Below are 12,116 nucleotides of genomic sequence, written 5' to 3'. Positions count from 1 at the left end.
TTTTCCTGGAAATTGAATCCATTGCTTCTTGTCCTAATCTCAGGACTAGCAGAAAATATGTCTGCTAGGTCTTCAATATGACATATTTTCAAATATGTAAATGTCATCTCTTAATCTTCTCTTCCTCAGGTTAAACATGCCTACTTCCCTAGGACATAAGACATTGCTCCCAGACCACTGAAACATTTGGTAGTGAATTCTATTTGCTTTGTAAATAGTTACTTTCTGTCTATCTCCCACAATCCTGCATCATGGTATAGCATTGAATTCTGTTATGAGAGAAGGAGAATGAATTTCTTTCCACTTTTTTCACACCACAAGTAATCTTACAGATACCTTCACAAACAATTTCTTGCATTTTTCTAAATTAAAATTAAAAACTGCATGTTGTAACTTGTCTTGTAGGGCGTTTCTTCAGCCTCTTGATTATATTGGCTACTCTTCCACCTCTCCAAGATCCTTTTGACCATTGGTGACTAAAACAGAGTACAATATCCGAGACATGGGTGCATCACATATCTGTATAGAGAGACAGTACAAAACTGACATTTTTTAAAAAAAAATCCTTTTCGAATGTTTTCTAAAACAGAATCCATCTTTTTCAGAATCCCAAGATACCGACTTCTTGTTTATTTATTTGATTTATATCTGGGTCTCTTCCCTAATGGAACATCCATGATATCTGTGAGGTTGATTAGTCTATATGTGAATCTGAATTCAGAGTGCATTATTACTTTTACAGAGTAAATAATTTTACAATAGACACACAGTGACAAGGAATCCTCCAAAACTTCCAAAGAGTGTTCTGTTGGTTCTGGAGAGTGATGTCAGTGCTTCCAGTTATAGGCATGTCTATAGTTAGGTGTATACTGCTTTCCTGTTTTCCACTGAGCACTAAATTGAGGTGGGGGTAGGGTCGCAGCAGCTAAAAGGTTTCTTTTTGAGGGGAATTTTTATCATTCTGTGACCTCCACAATGACCAAGATAGTAAGAAAAAAAAGAGACAATCCTTACAGAGATGTAGGTTGAATTCAGTTCTGGATGTCACTAAGAAGATGACATCCAGTGTCTTGTGTCATTGCCCACAGGCAGTATGAACATATTTAGCAAAATATATTGCTCCAATGGACTATGAATGAAGAAGGTGTTTATTTAGAAAATACTTGTTATTTCTATTTCTTCATCTTGTTTGATATCAGATAAACTTGATACGCTCGTCAAGCTGTCTTTGAATGGGGAAAAAGACACATTGCCATTCTTTTTTGTTTACAAGAGAAATGTTCTTCCTCCATCTTCATAGTTTTCTCCCCTCCTCCTCTCTTTTATCTGCCCTGCTGGAGAGTAGAGTTATTGGTGGGGTTCTTAAAAGTCTTGTGATTGCTTGTTTGGAAAGGCACACAGAAGATTAAGCAAAACTGTCAAATCTTATGTTAGTGGGTTATCTAAATATAGCTTAGCATGTAGCTTCACAAGCCAGTGTCTTTCATCAAAACTCTTTTGATGTGATATTTGGCGTGATACTCTGTGCTGAAGGAACACAGAAATCAGTGCCAACTTCCTTTTCTCACCACAAACCTTTGGCATGTATTAATTCACAGATACTTTTTTTTCCATTTTATAACATACTTTATAAAACAGCAGCCCTTAATATATGGTGGTGTTTGGCACCAGTTATCATCAGCCATTGGGAATGACTAGTAGTATTTAATGTTTGATGTCTTCATTAGCTAAAAAGGCTGATTTAGGTCTGGGCACACTATTTCTGTCAAGAAAAACTATTAAATCTCCAACAAGAAATGTATTTACAATGCCCTGGGTCTGTCCTATTGCATAGAAAAAAGAACCTCTGTGGTGCTTCACAACAAGCAAGACAGTTAAACTCTGAACTATAGTTTAAAAATTGCATAGTCAGTGGTAAGCTAGAACTCAATATTCAAAACAAATTCTTTATTATTCCACAGACCCACCCTGTTCAAATTCACAACATCAAAAATAACATATAAGTTAAATTAAGTACAGAAAGAATAGTTGGTGAAATCATACAGGCAGAGTTTATTTCAGACATTTCCCTCTAATATTGAAGTTTTGTTTTCTAATCCTTACTTCTTGTGACAAATACTTGTCAACAACCAAAATTGTAGTGAGATTCTTATCTTTGAATAAGAATTTGATGTTAGATTTGGTCAATTTTCCTAGTAAATTAACCATTAAAGGAATAATCATATGCCTTCGATTCTGCTTATAGAATCCACAAGACAAAGAATGCATGTCATGGATTCTGTTTCCTAGTTGCTGCAGGGACATAACTTTTGGTATAAACAAGTCTATTTCAGAGGTTTTCAAAGCGCAAACTATTAAATATCGACTTAGTAAAAAGACTACGATAATTGACCACAGTAAAATTATTAAATACTCAGCTTGATGAAAGGCCCAGTGTATTCAGTACTCAGTGAGCAGGATGAGGAGGAATTAGTCCAAAGGTTACAGAAAACGATATCACATAGTCTTTGTTTTACTGATTTGAGAGCAGTGTCATAGCCAGGATGTAAGAGGAGAGTTGATAATAGATCAGTTTAAATAGCTTTTGGGAAACCTGATATTTGGATTTTGCTTTCGCATGCAGTATGTCTGATATTGCAAAGGCAATGGTGCATCATTATGAGCTACATTCATTGTTACCTACTAAACTTGTGTTTCTAAAATATCTGGGTTTTCCTATACTATTGAAAACACAGTTATCCAACTCTTTGCAATATTTCCATGCCTAGAGGGGTAAAATATTAACTTTTACCTATTAATCCATGCCTCAATGCTTCCCACCTGTCTAAACAACATTAATTCTCACCTCATCAAATTCTTTCATGTGTGGAATCTGCTTGTTTGTGCAGCCAATATTCAGGCATAGTCAGAACTTCTGATAGGAAGAAGAAAGTCCAACAGTACTGAACACAATCGACAACTTGCACCTGAGCACAATATTTTGTATCTATTAATGTTTGTTTTTGGTAGGAACTATTGAATAGTTTAGTCTTCATGTTTAGATAGCTCATGTTTCAAGAGTCCAAAGTTCTGCAAGTAGATAGGTCTCTTCTACATAGATGTATGACTTAGGTTGGATTTCTTTTTTATGCTCCACTATCTAAAATAAGCACATTATTAAATACTTAAAATGTTTGTATATTACCTCTCTGTTAGCTATGTGAACAAAAGCTTTATGAGCCTATATGAGACCTGAAGCTTACATACTTCCCTCTCTTTCCCTGCTTAGCTTTACCTCACTGTCAGATTCCTTGCTTGTTCTTATGTAGGCACGAGGAATTGTAATTTAAATTATAAAAACATAGAATGGCTGTTTTAGTCCAATCTTATGATGTTACCGGAATCTCAAGTACCTCTGACAACTGGTGTTTGACTTCCGTTTAAATATCCTCTGAAAAAGGAGAGTCTACAATGTGTTGTCGAAGGCTTTCATGGCTGAGATCACAGGGTGGTTGTGTGTTTTCCAGGCTGTATGGCCATGTTCCAGAAGTATTCTCTCCTGATGTTTTGCCCACATCTATGGCAGGCATCCTCACAGGTTGTGAGGTATGGAGAAACTAAGCAAGGAAGGTTTATATATCTGTGGAAGTTCTTGGGTCCCACACAAGAGTTCTTTCCCCCACCCAGGAACTTCCAGACACACTGGAAAAGCTAGGTGTTCTTAGAGAGATTATTACTCTAGGCATTTAAGGTCCTCCATAGAGTTATGCTGGAAGACCTAGTATTTCCTAGAGATATTTTTTCTTGTTTTTGCATTTTGTGGGGTCATGTGCTCCTGACCTCCATGACTGAGGAAGGTCTTCTGTACTGAAAAAATGATTCTTGTGCAAGGTTCATCGGTTCAAGCTGCAGGTTGGAGAAGGATGATTGGGCTGTGCAAAGGAGATAGAGTATAGTAACTAATAGAAGTTACTGCTTTGAGAGACTGCAAGGAGGTAATGAAAATGTAGTGTTTTTCTAAGAGCTACAGAGCCATCAGGAAGTTTCAGTAAGAATGTTAAAAACATAGAGAACAAATATAATTAAAGAAAAACGTTTCTGCCAGTCTTGTCTTATTCCAGGAAATAAGTTTTGCAATTGTGCAGGATTAAGTGGCAGAACAGGGCGATAAGATCCTGCTGTTACAAAGTTTTAAATAATGCCAAACTAAATAGTTTGGCATTATTTAAAAACATGAGAAAGAGCTACAATCATGAGGAATTGTATGGTTATAAATACAAGTGGCCTCTGGTGACCCTAAGAAGCAGACTGGAGAGCTTGGGAGATATGGATCAGAGCATGAGAGAAGGGGAAATTGTGTTTGTTGTGTGTTTCATCTGTTCCCTGAACACTTTTTTTTAAGGGTCGTGCTCAATCAAGCAGTCTTTGTAGTTAAATTTACCTGCAGATCATAACTACAGAATACAGATGCCAAATACCCAGACCTATACTGTAAGTTTATTTGTATTGAAATATTTGTATTACAGTAGAGTCTCACTAATCCAAGCCTCGCTTATCAAAGCCTCTGGATTATCCAAGCCATTTTTGTAGTCAATGTTTTCAATATATCGTGATATTTTGGTGCTAAATTCGTAAATACAGTAATTACAACACAACATTACTGTGTATTGAACAATTTTTTCTGTCAAATTTGTTATGTAACATGATGTTTTGGTGCTTAATTTGTAAAATCATAACCTAATTTGATGTTTAATAGGCTTTTCCTTAATCCCTCCTTATTATCCAAGATATTTGCTTATCCAAGCTTCTGCTGGCCCGTTTAGCTTGGATAAGTGAGACTACTGTATTTGTATCTATAGCTGAGAGGTTCAAGATTATATTGAAACTTTGTGCATCTTACAGATGCCAAAAGATTGTATTTAGTAAAGCTGAATGCAAAGTGCTTTGTCTGAATTCTTTGAACCCTTGTAGCTTGCCAAAAGGTAATGTGAATAATCTAGGGGAAATGTTTGAAATAATTTGATCCTCCAAGATATGCATCTCTAAGAGAAAATGATACCTGAGTAGCTTCTGTGGGGCTCCTTTCTGTAAACCTGCCTATCCATGGGATTGTCGGATTTTTAAATTGGGTCTCCAAGAATCATGTAGCCAATCCGGACTGCTGGGAGATCTACTTGCTGCTATTTTTGAGAACTTATTTGACACAAGGAGGTTCAAAGAGAGGTCAAGATAATTCAGCAATTGTTTGGAGGAAACATGGAGCCTTTAGGACATGTTTGAAGTATTTGAGCATGAAAGGTGGGAATAAAGATTTGATGTGCAGGAAAGGAGTAACACAAACACTGTAATAAAGTTTAGAAAGAGGACATCTTCACTTGTAGGTCATCAGTTTAAGTGAAGTCCAGGTTGGATCAATGACTGCCAAGCAAGTAGGCAAGAAGGATATCACAGAGGAGAAGTGGATTAGATAGCAACTCCTCCATATTTTGCTCCTGATATGTATCAGTTTTCTGTTGATAGCCTTGAACACAGAGATGTTTGTGACCCACTAGTTGTTCCTACCATCTGAAAGCAGGTGAAGGCAAGGGATGGAAGAAGAGCTTTACACAGTACTGATGATAAAAGGGATTAACTGCTTCCTTTTACTCTGTGATACCCCAGGCAGCACTGGCCTTGTATCCAATGAGAATAAACAAATGAACTCCAGTAATGATTCTTCTCCTGGATTTACTCCATTTCTGTTGCTGTCATAAGATGTACCAGTGGTCATGTGTTCGGTGAGTTGTGCCAGTGGAGTGCATTGGTTCTGGGAGTGCCACTCCAGTAACTGGCATGATGTTGTTTTGGTACTAAACATGGCAAGTGATAATGATTTGTGTTTGCATAAGTGTTAGACCCGATTAACTGCTTGACTCTAAATAAAACCCGTATGTCACAGTATGATATCACTGTTTGTTGTGAACAATCCGTTATCGCATCACATTCTTGAGTGAAGCAATTTCTCATTAACTGCATTGCATCCCAGTCCTAAATGTTTATTGTAGTGGAATGATAACTGTCTAATGGTACAACTTCCTTATATTGATTATGGAGGGGGCCTTTCTGTGAGTGCTACAAGTATTGACATCTGCTAAGCACTGCTCTTGAAAGTGCAACCCTCTGAATAACTCTGATCTGTGTAGCATTCAGATTCATTTTTAAAACTTAGGGTAATAGAGGTATGTATCAAAATAGGTTGGGTAGCTGAGATTTACCATTTCAGAAAGCCATTGTGGTAATTATCACTGCCATTCCAAGAGTGTTCCTGTAATATAGGCAAATCCAACTGCTGCTAGATTTGTTAAGAATAATATTATTTGCCATATAAATGAGTGGCTTTTGTATTTTTAATGAGCCATTGTTGTTCTCAGCCTCCATTATCTGTGCCTATGTAGATGACAACATGAGTATGTTCACATCTGTTTGATTAATCATAAAAGCTTCTGGTTTTATTTATTTTCTTTGAATCAAAGGTAATCCCTTTTTTGCTGTATAGTCGGCTGTAGATATCCATGGATTCAAGTATCTGTGGCTTAAAAGTATTTTTAAAAATTCAAAAGACTAACCTTTATTTTTGCTATTTTATATAGGAAATGCTATTTTACTACACCACTGTATATAATGGATTTATGTAAGTGAAGTCCAGCTTGGGCCAATGACTGCCAAGCAAGTACAGTAGAGTCTCACTTATCCAACATAAATGGGCTGGCAGAATGTTGGATAAGCGAATATGTTGGATAATAAGGAAGGATTAAGGAAAAGCCTATTAAACATCAAGTTAGATTATGATTTTACAAATGAAGCACCAAAACATCATGTTAGACAACAAATTTGACAGAAAAAGTAGTTCAATACGCAGTAATGCTATGTAGTAATTACTGTATTTATGAATTGAGCACCAAAATATCACAATGTATTGAAAACATTGACTACAAAAATGCATTGGATAATCCAGAACATTGGATAAGTGAATGTTGGATAAGTGAGACTCTACTGTATTCAAGAAGGACATCACAAAAAAGAAGTGGATTAGATAGGAACTCCCCTGGGGAAGAAGAGCGATATAATATAAATAAAACCATGAATTTTGGTATCCACAGCGGATTCTGGAACCAAACTTCAGCAGATACCAAGTGCCCTCTGTCCAAGTTATATCAAGAAAGGTATACTTTACAAGTTTTGTATGGAGGTAGGAAACAGACCATAAATTAATGTAATAAAGATGTCTCCAATGTCAGATAGAAATTATCCGGAAAAAAATTCCAGGTATTTTTTCTAGAGTATCTGTACTGAGGGCATGAATTTTAATTAGTCTTTAATTAGTATTGTGTAGCAAAAGAAAGATGGGTAAATATCAAGAAATATTACATGATATGTGAGCTTAGTAGATGAGAAAGTACAGGTAAAACTGCCTACTTATATCCATACCTTGCATTTTGACAAAGAAACAAGTATGATGAGGGATAATTAAAAACAGACAAATGAGAAATAATGGATGCATACTCTGAAGGTGCCAGATATTATCTATTTTTGGAAGCTAAGCAGCGATAGGTCTGGTTAATATTTGGAAGGGAAACCATTAAACAGTAACAAAATACAGATTGAGTATCCCTTATGCTAAATGCTTGGGAGCTGAGATGTTTGGATTTTTTTGGATTTTGGAATACTTGTATTTGTATATATGTATATAATGAGAAATCTTGGAGTTGGGATCCAAATCAACATATTATTCACCCTGAAAGGGACTCAGGGCGGCTTACAACAAAGGCACAAATTGCTGCCTTGATCACATATCAACATAAACAACATATGCTTTAAAATCATATCATTGAAACATGTCAATTAAAACAATCCAAAAACATGTCAGGAGCCATTCCAATTGTCATCTGTAATTGTTCATTATCACATTGAGATATAAATTGTTGCACTAAGTATCACTGTGCAAATATTAAACACATTTGCTACATATATGAATTACATACATACCCAGAGGGTAATTTTTTATATAGTTTTTAATAACTTCATTCATGAAACTAAGTTTATGAGCATCAAACTACCAGAAAACAAAGACGTCACTATGTTCGCTATCCATGTGAGCAATTTTGGATTTTGCAGTATTTTGGAATTCTGGGTAAGGGAGGCTCAGCCTGTACCTTAAAGTCACTGGATCCTCTTATATTACAGTACTTAATTTTGCTAAAACTTAGGAGTTGGAAAAAGTAGGAAGCAATTGAAAATGTTAAAAGTTGATGGCATTTGTAAGGAGTCTGTGAAAATAGAAATAAGCTGAAATCCATGGATTCAGTACATTGGTAGTAGATAATGATTAAATGAGGACGTGAATAAAAGCTGAAGCTGGGATGATGAAAGATGGTGTGATAATTATGTAATAAAGTCTTGGTATTTTCTTAAAGGGCTGCTAAAATTTGTCACCGTCATAGAAAGATGCTACTGCTGTTCGTTCTTTTATAATTCATCAATGTTTGGATTTTTTTTTTTGCAGCGGCGTCTTCGTCACCTGCGGAACATTGCAGCACGGAACATTGTTAATAGGAATGGTTTTTGCCTCTTGGATACCTACTTCACCCTTCATTTGTGCGATAATGCAAAAATATGTAAAGGTAAACAAAGCCTTATTACTGTTGTTTCCTGTTCCTTTATTCAATGGCCCTCACTGCCCATCTTGTTTTTGGCTGAGAAAGTGTGCCTTACTCAAGATTGTTCTGTGGGTTTCCATAGCTGAGTGGAGATTCAAACCTTAGTCTTGAGTCATAGTCTAGCATTCAAACCACTAGGCCAGTCTTTCCCAAACTCCAGGTGTTTTGGACCTCAGCTCCCAGAATCTTGATCATTGGCCAAGGCAGCTGAGGTTTCTGGGAGTTGAAGGCCAAAATAAAGTCTTCTGATTCTCAGAGAGTGGGATAGAAATGTTTTCATAAACTTTATTTGCATTTCTCTACAACTAAACCTTAGAAACCTGCACTTGTCAATCTACCATTTTTATGATTACTGAATTCTATAATCTGCAATATAGTTGTGCTGACCCTGAACACACTTATGTCTTGATCATTCTCAAACACTCAGAGGTGTCACCTTCAGAAGTAATGAGAGAGTACGGGGTGTCTAACATTATTTATCTTATTCATTTACTTTTATATAGTGACTCAAGGCAGCTAGCAACAAATATGATATAATGCAAATTAAAACATTTAAATGCATTAAAATATAAATATTGAAACCAATTAAACCCTTGTGTCATTAAAACCACCATTGAATGTTAAATTGCTAAAATGCTTTAAAACTCCACACGTAACTACAGAATCTTCTGTTTGGTGTTGCATTCTGTTAAGTGGATGAAAGTTCACCTCATTGATGCTGTGGACTTCCGTAACTGACCTTTCCTGCTACTACAAATACTAGGAATGTGCCCCTTCCCACTTCTTCACCCTCAACCTGTCCCCAGACTGCACAAGCTTTCTTAATATTTTTCTAAGATGCTTATCTCCATAGTAACTAAGCCTTGAACAACAGTAAAGAACATAGAATATTGCCTGAGTGCCTGTGTTCCTGATTGTTCCTAGATATGTGCGGAATCGTAGCCTTTTCACCAAGTTTCAAACTGAATAATGTGAGACCAAAATTTAAAACTGTCTGGATGAATAAGGCATTAAAGCTGCTTATCTGTATGTGTAACAAATGCAGTACTTCTGGAACAATCTTTTGTTTAGCATGGGAGGAGATAGATGGATAAACAGACACACATATACATACATACATACATACATACACATATCACCTCAAAAGTGAACATTTGAAAACCTTGATGAAGGGTTTTGCCAGACTGAAGTACATAGAATCAGAGAATTGGAAGAGAACATAAGGATCTAACTCAATTCGTTCATGTAGGCAAGTACAATACAAGCTCTCCTAACAGATAGCCATCTGACTGCTGCTCTAAAACCTTCAGAGAAAGAGACTCCACCAGACTCCCAGGTAGCGACACTGTTGGATAGCTCTTAGCACCAGGAAATTCTTCCTAGCGTTTAGGTGGAATCTCTTGCTATGTTACAAAACTGGCTTGATAGGGAGGTAGGTCTTGAAGTCTTAAAACACACACACAATGTTTTACTAGATGCTCTAGTTAGGACAAAAAAAAAGACTTTCAACTGTTTAAAACATACATGGTAGGTTTAGAAAAAAACAACTTTCTTTAGTAGAAGACAATTTATTTCATGCATTCTCTGTTCCTTAACCTTTGTCAGTTCTTGCAACAAAAAGAGTCCCATTTTATGGATTAGAAAGTAAATATGAAATACTTATTAAAGACAATGAGACCGTAGCTAAGTGGAAAATCTTGGAAGCTTGCACCGGGATGTTGCAGTACAAGTATCCTCCAACTGTGTTTGATTACAGTTGACATCATGGAGAACACAGGGTTGTGAAATGTTGTGTTTAGGGAATAATCACTGATTATTTTAAAAGCAGATACCATTCTATAGAGGTATTTATTCATCGTGTTAGAAGCGAATTGAGGATATAGTTACAATGTATTTTAAAATACAAACAAAGTTAAAAACTTGGCATTATACTAATTTCCTTTGATCAGAAACAGGCCACTTGGAGTGCCTCTGGTGTTACTGTGAGAAGGTCCTCCATTGTGTATATGGCAGGGCTCAGGCTGCATTGCAAGTGGTCTGTAATTTGCTCTTCTCCACACTCGCATGTCATGGACCACTTTGTAGTCCCATTTCCTAAGATTGACTCTGCATCTCGTAGTGCCAGAGCACAGTCTGTTCAGCATCTTCCAAGTCACCCAATTTCTCATCTGGTATGAGCCATATATTGAGGTTCCAGGTTTTAGCCTGCCACTTTTGGACTCGCTTGCTGGGGTGTTCCTGTGAGTATCTCTGTGGATCTTAGGAAGCTGTTTCTTGATTTAAGGCAGGGGTCCCCAAACTAAGGCCCGGGGGCCGGATGCGGCCCATCAAGCCATTAATCCGGCCCCCATGGCACAAGGGCAGAAGGGGGTTGGGCTAAATGACCCAAGGGGTCTCTTCTTCTCTTACAACCCTTATTATTATTATTATTATTATTATTATTATTATTATTATTATTAATATTGAGGCTGGGAGGCCATCTGTCAGGGGTGCTTTGCTTGTGCTTTTGGTGCACAGAGGCAGAAGGGGGTTGGACTCAATGGCCCAAGGGTATTATTATTATTATTATTATTATTATTATTATTATTATTATTATTATTATTGACATTGAGGCTGGGAGGCCATCCGTCAGGGGTGCTTTGTTTGTTCTTTTAGTGCACAAAGGCAGAAGGGGGTTGGACTCAATGGCCCAAGGGTATTATTATTATTATTATTATTATTATTATTATTAACATTGAGGCTGGGAGGCCATCTGTCAGGGGTGCTTTGCTTGTTCTTTCGGTGCACAGAGGCAGAAAGGAATTGGACTCAATGGCCTAAGGGTCTATTATTAATAATTGAGGCTGGGAGGCCATCTGTCAGGGGTGCTTTGCTTGTGCTTTTGGTGCACAGAGGAAGAAGGGAATTGGACTCAATGGCCCAAGGGGTCTCTTCCAATCCTCTTTATTATTATTTGTATTATTATTATTTATTATTATTATTGCTCAGTGGCCAACTATAGTCCGGCCCTCCAATGGTCCACAGGATCGTGAACTGGCCCCCTGTTTAAAAAGTTTGGGGACCCCTGATTTAAGGCATTGGTATGCTGGGTGATATCCGAACAGAGGATGGGCCAGAGATGTGAATGTCTTGGTCCTTTCATTACAGGCTGCTACTTCCCGACGGATGTCAGGTGGTGCATTACTGGCTAAACAGTATAATTTCTCTAGTGGTGTTGGGCGTAGACATCCTGTGATAATGTGGCATGTCTCTTTAAGGGTCACATCCACTGTTTTATCATGAGATGTATTCCACACTGGGCATGCATATTCAGCAGCAGAGTAGCAAGGCACAAGGGCAGATGTCTTCATTGTGTCTGTTTGTGATCCCAAGATTGTTCCAGTTAGCTTTTGTATGATATTTCTAGCACCCACTTTTTGCTCGATAGTCAAACAGTGCTTC

At 37.2% G+C, this 12,116-nt stretch overlaps 1 protein-coding gene across 3 annotated transcripts in view; it reads left to right on the top strand.

The window, feature by feature from the left end:
- uvrag (UV radiation resistance associated) overlaps positions 1-12,116 on the top strand; it is a 104,499-nt gene that overhangs the window by 8,039 nt on the left and 84,344 nt on the right. For 2 of the 3 annotated variants that reach the window (XM_003225430.3, XM_062974464.1), the window contains exon 2: positions 8,522-8,639. In XM_003225430.3, coding sequence (XP_003225478.1) covers positions 8,522-8,639 — 118 coding nt within the window. Of the gene's footprint in view, positions 1-5,640; positions 5,757-8,521; positions 8,640-12,116 lie in introns of all 3 variants that reach the window. The other variant, XM_008117777.2, reaches the window with a different exon arrangement.

The sequence above is a fragment of the Anolis carolinensis genome, chromosome 3 (genome assembly GCF_035594765.1).
Source record: "Anolis carolinensis isolate JA03-04 chromosome 3, rAnoCar3.1.pri, whole genome shotgun sequence".
NCBI classification, from domain to species: domain Eukaryota; kingdom Metazoa; phylum Chordata; class Lepidosauria; order Squamata; family Dactyloidae; genus Anolis; species Anolis carolinensis.
Note: the sequence above shows the minus strand (reverse complement) of the source record. Positions and strands in the feature narration are given on the sequence as shown.